Source organism: Struthio camelus, chromosome 7 (assembly GCF_040807025.1).
Source record: "Struthio camelus isolate bStrCam1 chromosome 7, bStrCam1.hap1, whole genome shotgun sequence".
Classification (NCBI taxonomy): domain Eukaryota; kingdom Metazoa; phylum Chordata; class Aves; order Struthioniformes; family Struthionidae; genus Struthio; species Struthio camelus.
In genome coordinates, this window is record NC_090948.1 from 27,284,487 (window position 1) to 27,311,116 (window position 26,630).

The window sequence follows — 26,630 nt, forward strand, 5'->3', positions numbered from 1 at the left end:
AAGTAGGATAAAAAATACATTTAATTATTATCCTTCAGATACTCTAATCAATTTAAAGAAACAGATCTAGCAACATTTTTAGTAAAGCCATAAAATATAATTTTAATTTCATAGTTCCTGTGTCTACATGAGAGGAATAAAAATCAAATTAAAAGGGAGTCTTAAAAATTTCTTATGAAAGACAACTATATTTGAATAACGGGCTGTGATATATGACAACTCAACTCTGCTGTTGTATGTTTGGCCTAGTGCTTTGGTTAATGAGAATGTGCTCAATTTTTTTGTATTTTTGATGTCTTTATGCTACAGGAGTTGTATTAAAATACACTCATACCATATCATGAAGACTTTCTTCACCAGCTTTCACAAAAAGTGCAAATAAGTTCAAGAACTGGATACAGAATTTTATAGAATCTGAACTCAATTCAGCCTCTGAATGCTAATAAAATTCAAGAGCTTGTTTTTGCACATCCCTAAATATAACACTTAATATACTGTTGTAACAACCCAGCGCTCACTTGTCTAATAGGCACAGAATCTAACAGCTTTACAGTTCAGGAAGACTCAGTGCTAGAAAAAAGCCAGGCAAATCTAATGAGGCTTCAGATACTCTGGTTTATGCTGGAGTTTAATTTAAAGTTACACTGATGTTTTAACATGTTTGCTTATTCTTCAGTAAAGACGATTCATTATTTCAATGACATAACCTCCAGACAATGTTCCATGAATTGATTTAAGACATGCTGGTAATTTTAACAGCCTTAATGTGGAGCTGAACATCTGTAACAACATACTACTTGACTTTTATCCTCATTTCATTTTTTAAGCAAAATAAAGGGAATGTCTTTCAGAAACAGTGGACAAGTTCATAACGTTTTCCTTTGTTATTTTGTTACTATTTTTTTAAATAAATCTGTCTCCTTCACTGCCTCTGCCTCTGTCAGGTCTCTAGCAGCACAGTTTACAGATACAGTTTTTTGGACCCCAAAAGGAGATGGAATTTTCAATAACATTTGCATTACTGAACATAACACAAACTTGAATACCTGGTAAACTCATTTTGCCTAGAATGTTAATGCTTCAGAGCAAATAAACCATATGAAAGATAAAGCATAAACCACCCAGAAACATTAGTTGAATAGCTATCTTGATTAACTTATTAATCACCACATCTGGAGAAACCCACATCTGTAAGCACTTAACAGACCATTAGTAATGTCATAGTCACATTGAAAACAGACTGCAAAACCATGCACAAACCAATCTATACCGCCTTATACATCCAACTACGGGGCTACCTACGGAGATCTTGGTTCAACCCAGGCTTTTGGGAGTGGTAGCGGTATTTTACAGGCAAGCTCAGAGCCCTTTGCAATCTACAGTAGGTAGATTTTCCTTGTTCAACAGAACTCAGCAAGTTAAGGTGCAGCAGCGAGGGATTGTTGGGTAGAAAGAGGCTCCCTTTACGGTTATTAACAAGTGGAACAGGTTCCGGGATTCCTTCAGTGGACTTGGCACCAACCAAAGAATTAGTAGTTGCATTCTTGAATTGATATGAACATTTTGGGTAACTTGATCTAGCTGCATTCTTTACTTCTAAATAATAAGAAAAAAATGTAAATTAATGTCTTTGTATTAAAAATTATTTCAAACCACAGGCATGAATCAGTTTTGATAACATGTGGAATTACAGACTTTAAAGCTGAAAGTATCAGTTTGTATAGTGGAAATAAAGGTTTATACCTGCAGCTTTCTTAAGTTTTTTTTCTAGAAATGGCTTCTCATAAGAGAATACTTATAAAAGGATTATTCCACAGTATTGTCATCTTTAAGCAATAATCTTACCCTAGGGTAAGTGAGTCTGAGGGAACACTTATTTCCGACATGTTGATAAAGACTTAAAGATTTTTTAGCTGCGGAAGTTGTTTATTCCTTTGAATATACTGAAAAGGACAGGGGAGGTAGAGCACTCTGTTGCTATTAAAATAAATAAAGAATAATTAAAAAGGTAAGGTCAACACTTCAAAACTGTGCAAGAATAGTTACGGAATTGAACTGATGTTTGGGAACCTAGATAAAAGTGTTCAGGTGTTCTGCAGTGCTGAATGCCATGAATTTCAGGAGGTCATATGCATAGCACCTCTGAAAAGAAGGCTAATCAGTTTAATTTCCTAAAATATGGATTTAGTTTGAAACTGTGAACCTTAATCTTCCATTTCTAATACCTAGAAGCTATTTAACAAAAACAACATGTTCAATACAAACTCTAATGAATGCCATCCTCTGTAAAAGGGGATAATAAAATATTATAATAAATAATTAGATAATAATAATATAATAGATAATAAAATATCTAACTTTTTGGTAAAAATATGCAGTAATGATCTTCTATTGCTTATTTTATTCTGAATGAGTATACTATAGAGAAGAGGGTATATTACTAAACCAGTAAGACATTATATTCTGTTATGTATTATGAGGTGAAGAGGTTAGGGAGCAAGTAGTTTATAGACTGATAATCTTGCAGCACTGTTTCTATATGTTTGAATTGCCTTAATGTTTCAGTGGAGAACTTTGAATAGACAGTAGCTCAAGACTGAGAAGGTCACATTTTTTGGCATCTTTGCCTAGTTTAACCATCAGATAAAAGCATTGTCTGGTAACCAAACACACATGTAAGTGGCATCCACGAGCTTGTCATTTGTTTCCACGCACAAAATCTGTCTCAATCACAAAAGATGATTACATGTGAATTACAAGAGTCATATGACATTTACTCTTTAGCAGCGTTCAACTATTTGGTGACAAAGTATCCATTCCCAGTCAATAGTCTCTGAATGAAGGGCTTATGACTACTCTGAGGTAGACAGGAAGTTTTAAATAGTGTCAGTAAAAACAAAACCAGAATCTAACTCACAGTGGTATTCTGCTCTTTGCTATTAATAATAAAACACAACGTATAATAATAACAATGCATCATTATCATGGCAGTTCCACTGGAATTTAAATCATTACGTGATAACATATATCTTTGATTAGTAAAACTTCCAGAAAAAATATTGTGCATCATATTGGACAAATACAATACTGGAAAATTACTGACCTTACCTTAGAGTTACTGGGTTTTTGTCAAACCTTGTGCTTCTATCTTTGGTAATCCTCCAGATAAACAATTTTCATTTGATAAAATATATCTGTACTGACCTATCTCCCTGCACAAGCGACTGGCTCAAGCATGTATTTCAACACCTGAGATGAAACAATCTGGGTCTATTTTTTGACAGTAACACTGAAAATAATCTTTCTAAATCTACATGCCTGCATCAAAGTATCTTCACATACACACAATAGACCACAATTTATTGACAATGCTCATCTCCTCTCCAATCAAGTAGTTTTAAGAAACTAGTTAAGAAACCAGTTTTAAGAAATAATCTTTTTGCAGTCACTTCTGGAGTTCAACAGGTGATAGCCTCAGATACCAGATCTACCTGTTAAGCTCTAAACTCCCATAAGGGTGTATGCTTTAATGGTCTGTTCCGTGCAAACATAAGCAAGCTTTCCCAAGACTGTGTGCTTGCACTGGCACAGCATAAGCCAGAACTAAAATGCCTCATCTTTCAGTAGGGCTTAATAACTTGACTTTGGCTTTAATAAACATTGTGATCTTGTTCAGCGTGCAGGCAGACAAAGCTACTTAAAACTCACCCCACTTTCCCTTCTCCAATAGTAAGGATAGATAGTGCTACTGAAAAGCAAAACATCAGAAAACAGGGATAACAGAGTTGCCTTTTTTCATCAAATTATTCCAGATTCAAGGGTTCTAACCACCAGTTTCAGACCATCACCTCCAACCTTCAACCTCTGCCAAGAGCCAGCCTCAGCTGCTTCAGATGAAAGAAGCAGCAGCCGCACAGTAGGTGACTGAAATAACTTGTCCACAGAACAAGTTTCTTTCTGATCCCAACAATCTATGGCTGATGGCTTTTTATTCCACCTTGAAAATCAAAGACTAAGGTATAATATCTGCATAACCTATCTTTGGTAGAGATAATTCTCTCTCTCTCCATTCTTCTAATATAGTTATGTATTGGTTATTTTTAGTCTAAATAGCCTGTCACAATGTACATGCACACTGCACTACAAACACAACTACTTCAGGATACAAACGGAAACACATGTGCACGCACAAAGATGCAATTCTGAACAGAAAATATAATTGTCTTCAGGTTAAAAAACACTGTATAACTAGGAGTAAAATATAGGCCAGTATCATCTCTTCTGCAGATACATACTATAACGTCCAGAATTTAAAACACTGACGTTTTAAAAAGTATCTTGTTTTTCAGTGTAAGTTTCCTTTTATGAATAATTTCTTACAAATCTGATTGGGTGTTTCTATCATGTGGGCTGATTTCCATCTAAAATGTATTTGGGGAACAAAGATGAATACTAATTATATGGAACTAAATACATCCTTGCAGACTGTCGCTGCCTCACTGAGTCTGGCAACTGAATTGTTTGGGCTGGGGTATTTTTGTTGTACCACTGTATAATTTTAATCCACCTACCTCCAAATCCACAAGCGTTCACTTCTGAATATGTGATCAGTTAAGCATCAGTGAGTCTACCACAAAAGAATTCCTTCCTAGTCACAGTTAAGCAAATTTTTCTTTATTTATTGTGTTATTCAGGCCTTTATTTTCAATGTGAATGGTCACAGGATAAGAGCGCTGCCTACACTGTATATTTTGCCATAGTTCATTAGAACAGTTCAGGACACTCACCATGTATCCAATACTTACTTGTTATTTTGATGGAAAAATAATGGCTTATTGAGAATGGCAGACAATAAGGAATTGGTAGGGGTAGTCATTTAAGAAATTCAGTGTTTTCTATCATATTTCCTAATCCCACTCTGGGCAAATGCTACCTGTTTTATGGTAAATGCTATAGAGAACTTGACCAAAAACCCTGTCAACGTTAGGTAGGTAAAAAATAATTCCTATGAAATGTGAGGCATTAATGTAATTTATGTGGCGGTATCAAGCTGCCTGTATTCCTACCCTTTCCCCCTACCCTCAAGAACTTTAGAAATGAAATATACAGACTTGCATACAGACTACATTAGGGAATCCTGCCTGTTTCTACTTCTATACATTTTTTTTATTATAATGAAGATAATTTGAAATGCAATCTGCAACTCCCTGAACATTTTTAAAACAACTAATGTAGCTAATTTTATGCCTATGGCAATCTCTATCCTTTGTGAGTATATGCTTGCCATAGCTTAAAACTGGGTTGAGCTTTAATTTAAATGTAACAAGGCAGAATACCAGTTCAGTGCTTTCAACAAAATGGCTGAAACTGGCTTCAGCATGATTTGCCTGGAAGGGAAGATGAAAATGTGTTTTAAAGTAGAAAAAAAATCCCGACCAAAACCAGACATTCTAAACAACCACCACCAATACCACTGCTCCTTTCCTCCCCCACGTCTATCAGCTGGTAGGCTTTCAGCACTGTTTTTCACCAAACACTAACACAGCATTTTCCCTTCATAGTCAGCCATCAGCTAAAGCTGTCCCTTGCAGATACTTCATTTTTGTTTCAATCTAATTCATACTGCACCCACTTAATCTCTGCAGTGAGTAATGCCATGTCCTTGTACAGATATGCTAAATCCAGCACTAGAAGAATACAGTGTTTTCAGCAGTTAAGCCATCCTGGTTTGACAACTTATTTGCTTTCTCCTCTCAACTTTACTGTTCTCTTTCTTCTAAGCATCCTCCCAGCTGACCTCCAAAGGAGCAATCATCGTTCTGCAATCTGGCATGATTTCCACAAAACTCAGCTTTCACATGGTCAGTGAGGATGATCTGCAGTTCTATATTACTAAATGCAAATAATCAATATGTTGATGGAGCTTTTGGCTACCAGAGTTCTTTTGCTGGGAGTGACAGTGAGCTTGATTTCTCTCTTTCAATGACAAGCCTGCTTAGGCTTTGCTACCTACCACTTTGTGAATCAGGCAACTGAAAACACCCACAGCAATTCCTCCAAACTGTCAGCTATTGCTGTGATTCCACCCAGCACCCCCTGTACAAGACAACATATTAACCATTAGACTAGATATGTTGAAAATATACAGCTTCAACCTTTCCCCAGCTAGCTCAGAGCGATGTATAGATGATTATTTCAACCGTCAGCTGCCGCATAGACTTAAACCCCTGCACAATAACTCCTGGATTCATCTGCCCCTTGTCAAACTTGCACAGCTTTAGTTTGAGCATACATAGTGTGGCAGTTTCACTGCAGATCTAGAATAATCCAGACGGCTGCTGTCTCTTTGTTAACGGGAAGCTAAACTGATGAGTTTGTAATGCATTTCTTATCAAAGGTAGTTTCAGAAAAGAAAATGTACCCAACCAGTTTGTGTTGGAGTTCAGCATAATATTGAAATAGGGTTTAATCACAGCATTTGTTATTTGTCCAGAAAAAATATTATTCAGTCCCTTTAAAAATCACTTTTTGCCAATGAATTATTTATTTTACAAATTTATAATTATTATTTGATTTTTTTAGCGGTAATAGATGTAATGAAATTATTGACTAGAAACTACAGTGCAACGGTGCCTGATGGTACACAAGAACGTTAATTTTAGAAAACTGCAGAGCAATGTTTTTTTGGTGCCTGAAATGTTAATTTGAATGAAGGAAAATGACTGCAGTTGTTTCCTATGTGTACTGCCAACTCAAGGAAATGCATTTCATTTTTTTTTGTTGTTTGTATAAAGAGAAACAGATATGCTGTATATTTATACATATTAGAACCATTAGAAAAGCAGGTAAGGCTCACTGGTATCTGTTGCGGTTTGTGCCATTTGAAGCAAATAAGAAAACATAAAGATGCAAGAACATGAAGAACATACCTTTTCAGAACATTTTGCAAATAGCTGGAAATAGTGAATGGTACTTTTGAGTCTCTACATAAGACATTCTTCCAGAAACAACACAGGCCATTTTTTTTTGTTCCAGGCTTACACCTTTTGGCTAAAGGCATATAAAACTGAAAATCAAATGAATTGCTTCACTTTATTTTTTTTTTTTTTGCATCTACTGTTTAAATTTTTTATCAATAATACAGTGTCTTTCAGTCTTATTTAATTCTTATAGCACAAAAAGGATTAAAACACTGCTATAGATTTCTCCCTCACCTTTCCTCCTCCCCGAATGCAGTATAAAAGCAGTTAATACAAAATGTGGAATGTGGCTAGGCTGGATCCTGTTATAAATTCTAGATGGCTGCTCTGACCTTCTATTTAACTATGATAAAATTAAAATACCTGAGCTTTTAGGGTTAAACAGGTATACAGAAACAACGATATACTGCAAAGGTGCTTGCAAACCTTCCAAACTTTTAACTCGAATCTTTTCATAAAAAAAGTCCAGGCTAGGGTTTTACACTACTTAAAACCTTTCATTTACTTTTAGGGGAACATTAACCCCCTACGGTTACTGTAGAACTCTAGCTTCTCTTTGCTTCTTCAGTTTAATCCAAGAGCAGAATTGTTACAAATGCTTCCCCGAGATACCTGTTGCTCTCACTTCCCTATTACTATGACTCTAGCAAGCAATTGGTTTAAAGTTGTTCAAATCGTGGCTGATCTAAAGTCCACTGAAATCAGAGAAAAGACTTATGTGACTTCAGCAGACTTTAGATTAGGAGCATTAAGCTGTTCACATCTCATGCTTCAAGGTGCATGCTGATGAAACGGGGCAGGAGGAAAATGTTTCCCCATATATATAGTATTGCACAGTAGGCTTGGGCACTTTAGAGAAGAAAGGTTCTAGATTACACAGACCTGGTTTCCTGTTCCTATACAAAAGAATATTTATAATGGGGCACTGTTTGTATGTAAACACCATCTTCCGCTTTTCCTCACAAATGTATACAATAAAAAGAGCTACTTTATTTAAATCCTAATAAAATTCTAATTTATATTCAGACTAAGTTGTAGTTCCACTGAACCTTGAACATCTTTTCTGGTTCAGATTTTAGATCCCCTGACACATTTTTCTTGGATTTTTTAGCGTCTCCATTCCCCATTGCCTTCTCAATTTACGATTCGCTCTGTAACAGTTTATTCAAGTCATTACACTGTTATTGGCAAACTGTCAAATGAAAAGTTAAAAAAAAGTATATTTTTTTCCTGTCCATTTAATAGTCCAACTGACTTCTCCACATATTGCACCCAAACAGAATACTACTGGAGTAAAGTTAAGTTTTTTGGAGAAAGGGGGAAGAAAGGAAGATGCACCTAAAGTGCAGAACTTAAAACAGAACTCTCTCTGTGTTCATGAGCGTCTGGTCCCCAGACAAAATCAAAGTAAAGGCAATTGACTTTGTCTTTTGAGAGGACAGTGTCACCGACAGTGCATTGTCATAGACCATCCTTGTCTCAATACATAGCAATCCAAACTGTATTGCCTTTTGTCCTGTTGCCTCAGACAGGATTTTAACACCAACTGTAGAGGACGTAGAGACAGAAGTTGCAGGATTAGCAGAAGTAGACTGCAGTTATATATTTCTGTCAAACTGCAGGAGAAATCTGTTCTGTAGTTACACATTAATGGAAGTTACCCCTTTGTGGCTGAACATACTCACAATCTGATCAATCACTGCTAAAACCAGTGAAGTTCCCTATGTGACCAAAGAAACCTCTATTAAAAAAAAAAATTCCAAAGCCCACCCAGCATACTGCCTATGTACACTTGACTGTTTACACTCACTCAGCTCCATTAAAGTTCAGTGGGAAAATATACAATGCATAGAAGTAACTACAGGAAAAAGCGAGTACAAGAGTCCTTGGTGATTACTCTGCTCCTTGGGATTAGAAATATTGTATTTACCACATATATTGTGTTCCACAGAGAGATAATTATTCAGTGCACAGAAAAGGGATAGTTATATGCTTATGTCTTTGGAGCAGGAGCCTACAAATCTCAACTAGATCTTACTGCAATGATTTCCTTTCTGAGAGCACTGGTTAAGTGTAGATTTCACCCTGCAGAAATCTAATTAGAATTATTACATTGTTTTCTGGTTCAAAGTGCCAATTTATTTCAACTTCTTAAAAATAAACATTTCCAATGTAATTCTAACCTACACATCCTGAAATTTTAAACTGAAATAACCTTTACCTTTGCTCATGACAAGTTTAAAAGCAGATTTGTGAGGAAGGTGTTTTCATTCATACATTTCTTGAAGAAGATATACTAGATTCCTTTGCTCATTTCCCTGCTCGTACAGCGTTCTTGATGACAAAAGAGATTTTCAGAACCCTCTTCTAACTTTCAGAGACTGTATTCTTAACTTTTTATGACTTTTTTTTTAATTGTCACTCTCCTTCTCAGTGATTTGTCTTACTTCTGAAACATGCAATACAGAGGACACCTCTCAGCTTCTTCTGCTAAGTGGTTAACGTGCCACCAATAAACTGGATTCTTCTTCTTTTTGAACTTTACCACCTTTGAATATCTTTTGCCTTTTGGCTGTTGTTTACCCCTGTACAACAGGGGTAGAGGTGTCTGTGTCTCTGAACAAGAACTGAAATCTCAACATTTAACTCTAGCTTTATTACAGTCAGCCTTATCCAGCTTTCATCCATATCAATGGAAAAACTTCCATTAACTAAACGTTAACAGGTTCAGGCACAGTGATCCCCAAGACTCTCTCAGTTTCAGCTGTAACATTTCTGGGATGGAAGTCTTAACAATGTTGTTACCAATGAGGTCATAATATCATTTGCATGTGTTAATGATCAAGTGCTGTGCCTGTTTAAATGCATATGTTGTTTTTATAGATAAGTGTTTACACTGTCTGTATCTATTTGGGCACACTACTTCTGTACAATTAAAATATGCTATCTGAAACATTAGAAATATTTTTTTTGTTAAAAAAACATTATTTCCTTACAAAGCAGTAAGTAAAAAAAAAGACCTTGGAGCCGTTCAGTTGCTACTTATTTCTAAGCTAGCAGCACCATCTGCTGGTTACACTGAGTTTCAAACCCCAGTGCAGTTTTTCTATCTCCATATCTACGTGCAAGAGTAAAGCAGTATTTCTCAGCTGCTATTATACATAGAAATTTTATTGCCAGAAGACAGATTTTTAGCACATTGGTTGTAGTTTAATAATATTCTGCTACCTGAAGTATGGATTTCATAAAAGTAGGGAATGTTAAGTGTTGACAAACCAATTCTAATATGCAAAGGAGTGCAAGTCACAGGGTAAACATCCAAATGAATCAAATAGAATGAACCTATTGTATTAAAAGTCTGTTGTTGTGTATGTCGGTTTGATCACTTACAGAAATAAAGTTAAATACAGTTCATGACACTCTGAAATCATTAAATTTTTTTCTCTAAAAAAGTGTTCTCTATTTTAGTAATTTCTATCACTTATTTTATTTTAGTGTTGTGAAGTTCTCTTTTTCTTTGAAGAAGTGTACCTAAAAAACCAGTGTCACCTGGTAAATATTCTAACACAGCAAACACCCAAGATACAAATAACTAAGATTAAATCTGTAAAATAATAGCAAAAAATAGCAACAGCAAAAATAGAAATGGAATATAACACATCACTATAGAGTATTGGTAAGTATAGTATGTCATTTTTAGGTAAATAATGACAAAACAGAGGAGGTAAAATAGCACACACAAAAAAACCCTCATGCATATGTGATGCCCACCTCTGTATCTGCAAAAGAACCAGCACATAAAATTAATACTCAAACCCCTGCCAAAGAACACAGTTGTTTGGCTGAAATTGGTTGTTACAGGGGAGAAAAGGCTGGCAATTTCGTAAGAGTGAAAAATAAAGCGTAAGCTAAGAAATTCAGTGCTGATAACTAATAACAATGTTACTTACAACACTGATTTGATCTCTAACAGAAAGAGTACTCACAAGGAAGGATGCATGTGGCAAGGATCATATTTTTCATACAAAAACTAGATAGGATCAAAAATTCTCCACAGAAAATAATAAAAGACTGTTTTACATTCCCTCTGATTACATCTCTAATATTAAAAAATACTACACTGATAACACTGAAGCACATGCAGAAGTTAGGGCTGAACTATTTAGAATTATTATAAAAGGGAAATGAGTGCCATTTCACATTCATCTCATGTAAGATTAACTACAATGGTATAGAAGTATGCAGAGTAACAACTTCTAAGGAAAGCAAATCATACAAAATCTACCAGCAAAATAAACTGATAGCCTGTTTTTTTTTTAAATGCTATTTTATTTTTCATGTTGTTATTAAAAGCTACGCAGAGATGTCAAGCTTGCTTATTTCACAATAACTCTCAGGCAGATTGTGTAATGAGACTGCAACCCACCACGAGGAACAGCTTTAGAAAGGAAAGTTCATTAAAGGTAAATGCATTGTGCTACATACTTTTGGTTTCATTAACCAAACTCAGATGAGAATATGGACATTTCTAGAGGAAGCGAAGGTAGCTGAACAGCAGCCCCAGCACTGTTAGCAAACAACGCGCTAAAACCAGAGGAGAGGAAACAGGCAATGGAGACCTGCCAACAGGTCATACGACCGTCACAGCGTTGAATTAGCAGCTCAGACTACTTAGGTAGGTCCTGCAGAACACTTGCTGTGCTCAGTGTAATACCAGAGAAATCACTTACGTTCTGTGAGTATGAAATTACAGATAGATGATGCTCATTTTCAAAACAGGCAGCATGATAAGGAAGAAAGAAGACTGAACACCACCACCACCAAATAAATAAAGAAAATGCTGCAGGGAACTTTGACCACTCCAGGTCCTGTCCTTACTTCTGTTTTAGTTATCCACACTAATTTCACAATAAAGTCCACAATCACATGGAGGAGGAAGAACTTTCTCCAATGCACAGAAGAAAGAGGATATACTATATTTCATAAGATTTCTGGATCAGTTACTACCCTAAAAGTAACTATATCAACCACAAATGCCATGGGATGTCAATACATTTGAAAATAGCATTGCTGCCAGATGTTCTGAGAATCAGATACTGAAAGCATCCAAAAATTCAATGCTCAGGGGACACTGACAGATGTCAAGAAAGTCATCATTGAAAAGTAAATTGCTTGGAGCTCTACCTCCGGAGGTTTTATTTTGTCCTGCTTGAGGAGAAGGAAGAGGGCAGACAAAAGATTCATATGCTAAAGGCAGATTAAAAACAAATGCGTATTTTGACAGATTTTATATTCCTGATGGGCAAACCTCAAAGACACTGCTGAGGAAATCTGTGGGACCCAAAGGACAACTTCAGGATATTTCTTAAGGAGCATGTGGGGCTTGAGTCTTGAGGCTGAATATATGAGCCTAAAGATACAACTCTTGCACTGCTTCAAGCTAGCCCTACAATTTCAGATGCAAACCAAGAGCCGATCTATTTGCTAGAATTCCCACTAAAACTCTGGGTGAATGACCAACCAAAACGACTATCAAATATTGACCAGCTACCAGACATGATAAACACTAGAAATCCAGAATCCAAACATAGAGGATGTATTTTTATGCAAGTAGGAGATAGTATTTTCAGGAATCATTCAGAAGGAACAAATAAAAAAGTTCCAAAGACCATGCTGTAATAAAAATGAACATGTGGTGATGATCATGGGGAGATCTGAAACAAAAATTAAAATAATTCCTTGTTGGAAAAGTAGTAAATTTAGGTGTAGGGAATTCTAAGAATGGTAGACGCCTGCAATAATGATTATAGTTCACACACATATAACAGTTCACACACATATAATGATTATAGTTCGGCACAATTATGTTATATAAATCAATATATAGAAGGATATGGTACCAACTGGTTAAAAGAATGCCAGTTCCTACCCTTGCAAAATTTCAGACTGATGTTACGACAGACTAACCTAAACTATGAACTCATAGATCCTTGGTTTGAGTCTTCTTTGTCACAGCAGATTGTCTGTTTATTTACTTCTGTTCAGAATGTAACTAGTGGCTTTTGCTAGGTTACACAACTTTCCAAAGTGCAAGATGCCAGTGAGCCAGACTCCCTGTACGGAAGAATCTTGTCAAATAGTTATGATTACATTGTTGACTCCAGTGTGTGCAGATGCTTCAATTATGCTCATCATTGCAGAACCTGTGATGAGACTAACATCTGTCCCAAGTCTATTGTTCTCTCATCTTTCCTCCAAAGGGACATACTACATGTCTGAAATAAGAAATCAATAAGGTACACTCTGTTACCAAGGCCAGGGAGACTGCTCACTAGAAACAATCTAAATATTTACAGTGAAATGCTTTATACATAGATAGATAGATAGATAGGTATGTGATTTTCCCCCCTTGGATAATTCTGCTATGGGACACAAGTTCTTGTTGCAAAAATGCCAGTGTTCATGAAGCAGCCCGGAAAAATTTAAATCTTTACCAAATGAAAATTGATGCAATATTCAGCAGATTTTTGTATCTAAAGCCAAACAAAAATAACATTTTCACATCTCAGTTTAAGCAAAATATAATTTATTAAAAACTACAATTTAACTTGAATAATACTCTGAAAGTGTGCAAAATCACACAATAAGATAAATATTTTCGATGAAATACCAAAAGCATTCCTTAGCATCCAAAAGTTAGTAAAGTGCCTTTTGCTATTTTGCTTTTTGCCCTAACACTGTAAAGTTTTTTGGGTTTATGCACAATCAAGTAAAAAGAAAGCATTTCATATCAAAAACAAGACAAGCTGGTTGGTACAAGATTGGCTAGAAGTCCAGTTCCACTATTAGTGAGAAATATTAGTATGACATCTGAAAATGTGGGAAATGTTTCTCAGGTGTCACAAAAGACACTACATTGTGAAAGCCAGAAAAGTACAGCCTGTTCTATTCAGTAGTGAATCTCACTTCTTTTCACCCTTCTGCTGCTTCCTCATGTGAATTATATACACTTTCACACCCTGTGATTCTAAATAAATAGTGCAGCACTTTGTTGCACTGATCACCTGATCACAGAGAGCCTGACAGTTCGCTCACATGCACTGGCAGATCAGGAATAATTCTAAAAAGCTAAAGGGTGAATAAAAAATCACTGAACAAATGACATTGTTAATGAAACATACTATGGGTTTGTGATTGTAGATTTTATCTCATACTAAGGAATAAACATCATCGTTACTTTAGGATCAAAGCATGCAATTGCTTTTATTCTTTGCTAAAAGAATCTTAGTTTTATTAGCCCATGGAACTTTATTAGCTAGGTAAATGTTCATCTTGACTTCCAAGTTGTTGTCCATATGTCACAACTTCTATTGTTACTAAAAATCCAAGCAATATGTCCTCTATGGGAGAAACCATGTACTATACAAAATAAATTATCTGCAACGCTAGATGACAAATCTGCTGGTCCATTCTGTCAAGAGTTTACTAAAGAACAGAATCTCCATTTCTCATTGCCACTCCTCCTCCACAGCACAGCTACGGTGATGTAAAAGCTCTCTCCATATTGTACTGCTGTGTCAAACAACACATAAAACTACTGAGTTTAGAGAATGAGGATAATGTCAGGAACATGGCAATGGAGACGGTGACACATTTAGTGCAAACAACATCTTTTATGCAAGAACAAACAAAGAAAATTGCATGACAAAGCTCAGAGATGCTATAAGCTTTCCTCGGAGTTCATTTAGCAATTATTCACAGTAAATACAGTCTGTGTTCCAATTAAAGCTCAGTAATAGCTAAAAACTGCAGACGATTTTTGAATTTTTTTTTCCAGAAATCTAAAAAGACAGATTCTTCCCTGCTGATGCAGATAACCAGAACCTGTTCATGCCCTCTTAGCTAGTATCACCTTTCAAAATCTGCCTAGATTAGACAGAAGCAAGGCAGTTCTGGTAATTTCAACATTCTTTCTTTCTGTCATGCACCCTATTTCACTTTCCTCTCCTCCTTGCCATTTGTTTATGACCTTCTTCAGTGAAGATCAGAAGACATGAAAATTGGCCTCCACAGGGGAATCACTTTGTCAAAAGGACACCTGAGCTGATATTTAGCACTTCAAAACACAGAGATTTCAAAGTACTTCTTAGCACAAAGTGTAATATAACACAATGAGAACACAACACCTCAAACTGTAGGTGAAAAAGGTATTATAGTCAGTAAGCAATAGTAAATCGGTAGTTTAGTCAAGAGTGGGATCTCTGCCATGTGCCATTCTTGTTTCAGATTTGCCTAGCCTAGAATTTCCAGTCAAACTAAGATGTCCACATGAATTTCAGCCACACTGTAATAATCTTTTTTTTTCCACCCTTCCTTTTTAGAATAAATGATTGTACTGTGCCAACAAGATCTGATCAGTATCAATGAAGCTTGTATGTGTGAGGTAGCATACAATACGCTTCCTAAAGTCATACATTAAATTTGAAGCACAGCAATACAGGATTCAATAATATACAAAATATCAAAATGAAAACTGTATCATTGTATTAAAAAAAGGTATGCTAACAGAAGTCGGTAAAGAATCTGAATCAATAAACAGATATTTATAATATTATATATAACTGAACCTTAACCTATTGTAATGTATGTTGTCAACATATTTATGAACTTACATGCTGAACAAAATCTGTGATTTTTTTTCATCTATTAAATCCTTTCCTCTTCTGTTTAACCCCCACCTGCCTTACTATAATCTCTACCAAAGCAAGGATATAGGGTGGATGCTGGTTTTGGGGGGCACTTCATGAACAACATGCTAAGTTATGTGACAACAATCTCCTTTGCTATGTGGCACAGAAAAAATTCATGACGTTTGTGTCTTGGCATGTACAAACATCTGGGAAGGCTGTAGGTACTCAATAGAAAACATGATGGCCCAGAAAAATTTGTCCTGCAAGTTGGTTCTGCCTTCCATGCCGAGGGCTGGACCATTGCCCTGAACTGAATTTGATAAAATCGTTAAGTTCTCTGATTCTAGTTCAAGGGACTCTCTCCTGCTTTCAGTAAGTTTTAGGTCGGCTTCCTCAGGCTCCAATTCTAGAAGCTACTGAAGTGCTCAGTATGTGCATGAATGGTCACACTAGCTAATGTAACGAGTTACCTGGTTAAAAGCATGCATATGTTAAATAAGGGGGAGGTCTCAACAAAATAGTTGGATGGTGGTCTCACCGTGTTTGATTTTTTCCTCCTTTCACTTTGTTTTACATTAAAATGCATCAACAGCAAAAAAAAAAATCCCATATATAATGCTAGTGCACTTCAACTGGCTTTGGAGGGCTTTTCTTCTAGTCTGCTATAACATATCTTATTCCACTTTATATGGTGATACTGTATTGCAGTCTGTTATATGTTACAATAAGTACCTCGTACTGAATATTACAATAACTTCAGATCACACGAAATGCAGAAGACACAGGCCAAAGGACTTGTTTTTTCTATGAATGTGACGGACACTATTCCAAGCCAGTGAATATCTTTTTCCCTGAAATTAGAAAAGGATCCAACAAACAAGAGCTTCATATAGAAAAAAAAAATTGTACTACAGGATTACAAATAGTACAAGCTTTATGGATAAACCATACATTTTAGTCTGGAAGCAATTTGAAAAGAACACAGATTATGCCTCAAAGCGTACCTGTGATTAGCGTGAGCTGACAGATTTCTGCTGTTATTGGTTCAATATTAATTTGAGATCATGCCCAATAACATCAAAACAAATTAACTAAAACTCTGAATGGTGATCAACTTGGGGGACCAAGTACTAACAACTAACAAAAGTACTAACATAAGTACTAATAAAAGCAGTACTAACAACTTCCCAGCATCAGTGTGCTTCTCAGTCCTGCAGCTGTTTCTAAAAGCTTCCTCCCAAAGGCACATTTAGAACTAAATTAAATGCAACTTTGACTTAATTATGTTTTAAATGATAATGAATACAATGTAGATTCAGAGAAGACATTTACATTGTGTTATAAAACTGATAAAAATTTAATAACTCTTTGTTAATAAGTTATATCTCTCCAGACCCATAAAGCCTAAGGCAGTCAGTGCAGTAGTCTAGGATCTAATCTAGGTTCCTAACGCAGGTGGAACAAGGAGGCAGGAAACTGACTTGACATTTGACATTTGCTCTAAGCCTGCTCTGGATCAAGCCACTGCTTGTTCACAAGTGCTTTATTTCATATAGTAAAGGTCAGAATTTGGGCTCAAGGCAGGACTATGACAGAAATGCTCAAATGGAAACTGAGCCAGCCCTGGCATCTGTCGCTTGAAATAGCTCAGGAACAGCAGAGATAGAGAGCTAACCGGCTAGCATCTGTCCCACACCAAGGAGGTAACAGGAAGAATCTGCTGCCTGGTGGTAAGAAACTGTCATGGTGAGTTTCATGACAACCAGCCACACTCAGAAAACAAAAACGCAAACATAATTTCCATGTCACCTTGCATAAGGCCGTCTGTTAAACTCACTCCACAGGATGCAGACAATATCATTTCTAGCTTATTCTCATCAAAGCAAGCCACTCACTCATTTCTTCCTAGTGACCCTGGTAAGAAAAACTACTCAAAGTAAAGGCCTAAAGGAATTAAAGGCAGACTTCTTGGTCTCTCCCTCTCTCCCACCTTCCCAATTCTTCAAAAGATTTGCTGCTAATCATAGCTGTGCCTGCATTCTGTGGTGATGCAAGACTTCATCTCCTTGTTACAGACATCACAAATTGGGCAGAACACCCTCTATATAATGAAAATCCTAGTACTTAAAGTTAGTCTTTGACAAGGTACACACAGGCCTTCCTGCATCTCAGCTCTTCCAGAAAAACAACTATTTGTTGTTCTCTAGGCTACTTCAGGACTAGGGAGGCAGTAGGTAGGTTTTACTCCATGGAAAGTAAATAATACGGTTACTGCATTCTAGGAGAAATAAAATAATATATTGTCTCTTCCCATTGTCATTTAGGAGCCCAGAATTTTATAATCAACTCATCTAGAAAAGCCCAAGCATAGTTATACAACTGATGAGTTTTAGATATCCTGGCCAACCTGCGTGTGTTATGCATTCTTATCTCTGGCTAAATCTGTAAGTGACATGCCATTTCAACTCTCATTAAAGAATTTGGTTGTACAATTTAAATTCTAAAGACATATAGGCAAGGTCTATGCTGCCCTAAGCTACAGGCCAATGAACGGGCCTTGTAGAGGCTAAGCGTTCCTTGCCTTTGGTTGCTCTCCACATTGCCAGATACAGCTTCATCACCGTGTACAACCACCCAAACTCAAGCTACGTAAGATGTTCACCTAATCTTGCAGAATGTGCTGTTTAGGACCTTTGGCAAAGACTCAGAAGGTAACTTGTCTGTTCAGCATAAGCCATGTGATGGCACTAGAAAAACAGATAGGATATATTGTTCTAAACTCAGGTAGCACACAGGCAGATGCGTGCTCTGGCTACTCTGAAAAGTTAAGCTTTCTCTGTGTTATCTCCAACTTGCCTGAATTAAAAATACAGTGATAATTACCCATGTCCTTCATCTCTGGAGATCCCTGATATTTACCAAAGTCACAGCCTTCACATAATGTTTCTTCAACTAATCACAGCATGCCAAAGCATGTCTTCTTACAAACTGAACTACATATGCCTGGGCCTAGTTACCAAGAATGTTCTTCCCTCTACACTTGGAAGCTGTGTCCCATGGTAGTGGGCACTGCATAAAAACTCGACTTGTGGAAAAGTTTTCCTTTTGGAACGTGAGGTTCTGATGTTCCTGAGAAGCAGCAGCCATATGGTGATACAGCAACACAGATATTGAATGGTTCAGATTAAAATTCTGTCTATATCAACTAATCATTTGAATGGTAATTCCAAAATCTGCCACAGACCTAACAAGGCTTTACACTTACTAGGAACATAACTTCACTGTACAGACCACCCCATTTTTTTCAGTGCCTAAGTGCTTCTCTTTACTCTAAATCACATGAGTTTCTGGTGCAAGATATACTTGGACCATTTGACTGTTGCACCAAAAGCAGCTAATCCTGAAAAAAATATGTAGAAAAACAAAATCTATTTCCTTGTATTTAGAAAGATCATCTCTTTCTTTTTTCAGATAAACTACCTATAAACTCAAAAGCTATTTTAATGTAATTGTGTTTAATCAAAATGTGATTTTCATTCACTGGAAGTACAGGCAATTTAATACAATAACACAGACAAATAAACTCATTCACAGTGGAACATACACTGCAAGTGCCACTTTCTCTACAGATTATACAATTAGTACACTAAATCCTGTATACATCAATAAACATGTAAATTGATAAAGCCATAAGCTTCTACTGGACACCAGAGTCTTACAAACAGTGTTAATTCTTACAAAAATTATTCATTGTTTCAAGAAGTTTCGCAGAACAGTCTGCAATTTTATTTACTTTTAAAAAGAAAGGCCTGCTCTCAAAAACCAAAAGAAAAAAAAATGAAAGAAACGCATTAAGCAATTATAGAAGCACACCAATCCAACTGGGGCACTACGACCAAAGCAAGCCCTGTAATAGTATAATGACCTTTAATGAGTGTCTGGGGAAACAATACAGTCCTAGAACAAAAGACAAAGGGCAAAACCCATCATGGCTCCACTGACACTAATTCAAAATGATTTTCAGAACAACTAAAGAATGTAAGAGAGGTAATCTGATCCACCAATCTGACCTCACTTTGATTCTGGGGCCCTGCTGCTGCCATTTCTAATTGTCAAACACTCTACATTTCACATCTGCTCATATTTAATGAAAAGCTGACTCTCACCACCATTCTTTGAGTTAACTAGCTCTGTCAAGATGGGCATCATACGACCCCTGTGCACTGCAAGGAAAACACAGTGATTTCTATTGAAGCCCTGCCAGTGAAATTTTGCACATGTATATATATTTTTTTAATTGGAAAAGAAAGGCTTATGTTGGTCTGTAAAGAGCTTGAATTGGTATTGATTTTTCTTACTTATTATTACCAGTCAAAGGTGGTAGTCTCACAAGGGGAAGAATGAGATCTCTTTTGATTTGATGGAGTGATGAAGGGGGGAAAAGGCCCTTGAAAGAGAGGATGCTAAAAATCCTCAAAGCTGTCAATATCACTTATGTTTCAGAATGTAACATAGATTTTAACATGTTTCCCAACAGGATTGTGTTTGATGGCAATAATATCATGCACAAGAGGTTTTTGGCTCAGCAGGCAACACAATCAAAAATGTTCTCTTTTCTGCCTCTGCACGGTCTTAAGTGAACTGGAAAGCTACAGTAAACCTACAAATTATGGTTTTTCTTTCCTTGCCAAACACTACTAATGGCAGAGATTTCACCTATTTGCAGGGGACATATTCATTTAGCTCTGTCTGGTTGCTGTTAACACCAGTGCTGGGACCCAACCACATAATCTCTTTGTACTAGTCTGTATTAATGCAAGCAATACCAGACGCTGTTACAGAGGCTATTAAATTGTGTAAGTAACACTGTCTGCAATAACTCTCAATCCATGAAGATTTCTCAGTCATCATTCTTAACAAACCAATACGGCTACATCTTACACAGATACAAGGCTCTCTAAAGGATAAAAACTCTTGCAATTTATAACAGGACTTAATACTGGCAGTTATCTCCCTTGAGGTGATACACGAGTTGCAACTAAGTAGAGAAAAAGAACATTCAGAATGCTTACACACACATACAGAAAGAGGCTTTCTGGCAAAATCTCTAAGAAGTCCCACTAGAGTCAGTCCAATCAACGCCATATTCAGCCATAAAAATACTACTGCACTATTGGTATATACTCCACATCTGCATCTGGATCAATAGTTCAAATGTCAAAACAGTTACAGCAAAGTCGTTCACCAGGTGGACTGCATACCGTAACACACATGTGGCATCAAAGGCAACCAGATGCATAATCTAACTACGTTATATTCTTAGTATAGATGGCATTTATATTTGTCATGACTTGTACTGTAAAGCAGACATGCTTCCTATATGCTTCTAATATTTCTTCTAGATGTATCTGATTTGTCAGTTTTTTCTTTTCCACTAGGATAGGGAAAGGAAAACAATCCCTGTCCTGAGACATAGTTTTGCCTGTTATGGATATCTGAAGAGGATAAGTAAAGGAAAAATTATCATCATCTTTAAATTATCATCTTCCTCAACTGTTGACAATACACTGATCAAGGTAGCTTCAGAATCCCAGCCACTAGCCCAATGAATTAATGGCTACTCAGAATTGTTTTAATTTCTCACTTTTCCCTTTCAACCTCTGATCTTTCAAAAGAGCTTGACTCTTTTTATGCAGAGGTAGCTTGTGAAAGAATATAGAGGAGTGAGGAAGGTTGCATTAGGGTAACCCTACTAAAAAGAATTACAAAAGGTACAGTTTCACTAAGATTTCTGGGGTTTCAGTGTTGGATGGAAGGTCCTGCCTTACTGAAAATGAAGGGCTACAAAACAAAGTCGAAGATAATGGCAATATAAAACACAGTTTCAGCTACTACAGTTCAGCTGCCAAACTGTATCCTGTATATTTATTCACTGCCGTTGTATGCCGGTTTAGTGCCAGCACTATTAAAGCTGCCCACTTAGCACTGGTCATAGATTTGGACACAGACCCGTTCCTTCAACCGTTAAAAAGCATGTACTGTACTGTTTAATTAATGACCATTTATATTGTATGAATTAAATAAAAAAGATGTCACCAAACTGCACTACTAAGGTCCCGCATGCTATTGCAAGAGCATGCTTTCTAAAGAGCACATAAAGCAAAATAATGAATTACATTTTTATATCAAAAATAAACAAAAACAGAAAAATAAATGAGATATGTATTAAAACTTGGTTTTGTTTTTTTTTAAAAGCATCAGCCCAGTAAAACTCACAGAACTACAATGTACGACACAAGACGGGGATGATACCACAGACACCACAGACATGGAACAGCATGTGTTGGTGTTAAAACTTACAGGCACGTAAACTGGTGGAGCAATCATTAACAGAGACAGAAGAAAGTGGGAAGGCTCTCTCAAGGGTGTCCATGTTACTATGTACACTGCCTGACATGCAAGAGCAGTCACGCTCAGAGCGTCCGCAATCAAAACAACATGCCAGTTTCATTCTCTTGTAGATGGACATCTTGGCTATAATCATGTGTTGGATGGGAGGAGAGGAAGAGCAGCAGGTTAATGGCAAGGTTATATATAAAACAAGGCAGCTGGAAGGTAATTTAAGGGATTTAATACAGGCCTTAGTTTATGTTAACAGTCTTGACCCAGGGAAAAAAAAAACAATGAGATTATTGAAAACATTCTGGCTGTACATTAAAAGTAGGGCAAAAGATAAATTATTCTTTATTTCTCGTCAATCTTATAGCGTGATCCCAGACATGGGGAAGAATTACTGATTACAATCAAGTGTTTGGATTAAAAAAGAATATAATAAAAGAAGAAAATCTTACAAATATATTATTCCCATGGCACAATTAATGCTGCTAGGCCAAAACAAGAGAACATATTAAAGCTGCTAATGCGTTAGATATTTTTGGCCTACCCTGCTTCCTGTAAAAATCAAAGATATTTATACATATATATACACACACACACACAGAGGAAAACACACATACACACATATTCTCACATACACACACACACATATATATACATACGTACATGTGTGTGTGTGTGCGCATGTGTGTGTGTGTGTGTGTATAATCCTCAGACAAATGCTAACATTTTCTTAGTATTACACTGTGCCAAGGAACTCCTTAACCGCATTAAATTACACGTTACTGTAGAGTTATAAGATGTTCATAAAATTTCCTGAAAGATTTACTTAGTTTACATTGCATCTTCAGGAATTCAAATAAACTCTTTGACAGAGTACCAAAATTTGTCCATATAAGAGAAACAACTAATAATGGCAGATATACTTGACATTAAAATCAGTTCACAAATAAGGCATCACCAAAAGCACACAAAGCATTGGTACACTGGAACATGGTGAACCAATCATTGGCATTTTTTCTGCTCTGAGTAGTATTGAATTTGAACCATGCAACTGGATTCAAAGGTAGATCAAGAAGCAAATAACAAAATGCACAATTAGGTGCTAATTCCAGGAAGAGTGGCAGGCTGGAATACAACATTTCTATCCTTTAGTCATGGGAAGGATACTATCCTTGTTATGTACTTTTATAAATTTACATCATGCTATTTTATAATTGCATACATAACTACCATTGCACAATTTTGTACATTACCTTAATCATACACAAGTTTAAACATGAAGAAATGCAAAGGCCACTTAAAATTGTTTCACATGTTGCACTGAACCAACACTTTTGGTAATGGTTTAGATTGAACTGACTCAGTTATACTAAAAACAAAACAGAACACTGACAGGTAAAAACAAAACTTTAAAAGCAAATGCAGAAAAAAGGTAATGTTTCTCTGGCCTGCATCTTCAGTTTAGGATGTCTTTTTGTATTATGTTAACGATGTTAATTTAAAACGTTTTCCCTTATTTTTGCCATTTTTAATGCTACAGTCACCAGGGAAGAGGGACTGAAATCTCTGAAATGGGTCAAGTTCTGTTCTAAGGCCTTGATGACTTGCCATACAGTATATTTGTCAAGCAAGGGTAACATCATGATTGTGGAAAACAGGCACTGAGGGAGATGAATGAGTGATCTCTTCAGCAGCGACTCCATTCCTCTAAAACTTTGCTCACATGACTAGTGGCACGTTCCTTTAGCATCCTAGTAGAGTTATCTTATAGCTGTTCAGAAAGTCATCATGCAGCATCAGACTTGTTCATTGCATGGTACATCATTCCTCAGAGCTTGGCTTTTAATATGAAGGCTTCCACTGCAGCTTTTGGTGCATACACATTCAGACTACACAGAAAATTCAAAACAGCATTTGGTATCCTACGGTTTCCCTCGCTCTAACTTTTCCCAATGTATCCTTTAAAATTGAAAAGTTGGGAGCAGAAAAAGTGAAATATTTTAATCAAAAAATGTGGAAGTGTTCCCATTATGCCTATTTTTATTATTTTCACTTTCAGGAAACAAAAGAAAAATAAAGGGCAATTGTAAGACACACTAGCAATAGGTGAGGGAAAAAGGAAGGCCCATTTTGTTTTAATTACAGCTGTTTTGAAGGACTTTTTCTAATAAAATGCTGTAGCAAAACACGCTGCCCAGAAATTCTCAACTGCTATGTTCTTGGTTAGCAACAGTCCCTGGTTTTCATTTACTTGTAGCCATATCTTGTCAACAGTCAATAATAGGATATGACACGTTTATTAAAATTAAAAGAAATCATCCTTAAGGGCAAGGAAGGCTGGGAAGGAAAACTTTTTGTACATTTTCATTGAACTTAAACCAATGAAGTGGGAAATTTAAGCCCTTCAGTTCAGCAGGGGAAGTGAGTCCATAGCACTTTTCAAAAATAATGCCCTTTCAGGGACTGTTTTTAACTATCATTATCAGTTGTTCTGGAGATCATGCATCATTTTAATATTTCACATCATTAACATGCAGGAAATGGGCTAGAACCTGAAAATATAAGTAGCAGAAAGGACTTGCCATAAGGGTTTCGAACCAGTATATAAGCAATTGCATATCAGAGCAACATATTTTATAAAGAAAAACATGCTGTTACTCTTCATTCCTTTTATACAGTCATTGTTACATTCATACCAAATACAATATTCATTTTTTAATAAAGCAAAACACGGAATATTAGTAGGGATGACTAGTGAAAAGATCAAAGACAAGACAGAAATGATTTTAAATGGTTCAGCCACACACGTACCACTCCTATTAAACTTCCATAAACATTAACAAAAAATGAGAATCATCAGAGAGACAGGGGGACCTTAAGAACAGCGTCTGGGTAGGTGTTAAATTCATTTGACACTTGTAGCTCCTGCATAGAATCAACTCATTTCTATTCATAGAAATGTTTTGGATGTCAAATAGAGCTGTTATTTGCAACTACTAAACATTAAAGTTGGGACATAAAGTAAAGTACTTCCTAGTTTCAGCTGAAGAATAAACGGATAGAAAGGAAGAACAGCTCCTTCTGCTTAGTATGATTACCATCTCATAGCATTTGTAAAATGAATTAATAAATGTATGAGGGGAACTTATCACAGATAGAGATATCAGACTAATTAAACTGACAAAACAAGGTGTAACTGAACAATAGTAATTTTCCTGATCAGTTATGGCCAAAAGGAAAACAAAATTTCTGCCAATTATTTATTAAAAATAAATATTCTATAAAAAGTATTTTTGTTGCAATTTCTCTCAGAAGACAATAGCCTTCCATTTTAGTATAGGAGGAACGTGCCTTAGATATCTGGGTTTCCAGCAATACCTGGCTTTCTGATCTCAAAAACACAAAAAGCCCAGTCAACATTTCTAGAAGATTTTTGGATCTGAGGTGCTGCTTAAAGTTCACAAACAGTAATGGGGTATATTTCCAGCTGCAAAAATAAGCAAAGGAAACTGCAAATTATTTTCTACCTATGATGTTAAAGAACAGTTCCTTTTTTAAAGGAAGCAGAACAAAGTACCCCTTCATCTTTGCCGACTGCTTGTTTTTGTTTTTCTTTTTTTTTAAACCACGCAGTCTATCCAATCCTAGTATTTTACCCCTCACTAAAGTTTTCCTTATGAACTTCAATGGCTTAAAAAAAAAAGGTAGTTCTATGAGGACATCTAGTGGATCTCTATGAGACAACAGCTCATTAAAAAGCATCCAAATAGGATGATTCTTGACCAATAAATCGTAAACAAGATCCCAGCTACGATTAAGAACTGAAATGGACACAATCTCCTTTCAATTCAGCAAGTTCTCATGATCCACAGTAGGAGTAAAATAACAACAAAGGGGAGTTTACAAAGAAATTACGGTACAAAACAACTAGCAGCTTTAAAGGAAGACCAGACTGATCTGATTGCCTTTTAGCGACGTTGGTTAGCATTATGAGACTAAAGTATTGAAAGGACTTCCCCCAGCACAATTTCAGTTTTCTTAAAAATACAGCAGCATATTTTAAACTGTTTGTGACAATTTTCTCTTAACACAACAGGCAAAGCTATCTCTCCATTATTTAATTGTTATAGAACAACTTTAAGACCATCGAGCCAGCTTGTTCACTATCTCGCAATTTTTCCGAAGTTCTGACTTTAAATGATGTTAATCAGGGGTAATTGGTTAGTTCTTTGCTATAATTTATATGATACTGTTCTTTGTCAAAACTGTAGAAATTGCAGGTGGACATTCTACCCTATTTTAGTAACTTTAAGAATGACTTACAGGTTTTGAATTAATGACACATTTATAGACCAATTCATTTTAATTTTTATCTCTCATCATGACCTTTCCTGCATTACCTTAAAGAAGACTCTCAGTCAGTGTGCTCTCAAAACTAACTACACTTCTGAACAGACTGAAGCTTTTGGGGAAATGGAAAAACCCAAGTCTAAGATACATGACCCTTCTTTAAATACTCTTTTAGCATGAAGAGCTCAGCTATTCAGATATTATTGTTATT

The 26,630-nt window shown here is 36.2% G+C and overlaps 1 protein-coding gene across 20 annotated transcripts in view; it reads right to left on the bottom strand.

Annotated features, from left to right (window-relative positions):
- KCNMA1 (potassium calcium-activated channel subfamily M alpha 1) overlaps window positions 1-26,630 on the bottom strand; it is a 527,317-nt gene that overhangs the window by 72,556 nt on the left and 428,131 nt on the right. For 5 of the 20 annotated variants that reach the window (XM_009672382.2, XM_009672395.2, XM_009672393.2 and 2 more), the window contains one exon: window positions 22,031-22,204. The exons of 14 other annotated variants lie outside the window; for them this stretch is intronic. In XM_009672382.2, coding sequence (XP_009670677.2) covers window positions 22,031-22,204 — 174 coding nt within the window. Of the gene's footprint in view, window positions 1-1,302; window positions 1,597-22,030; window positions 22,205-26,630 lie in introns of all 20 variants that reach the window. One more of the 20 variants, XM_068950509.1, reaches the window with a different exon arrangement.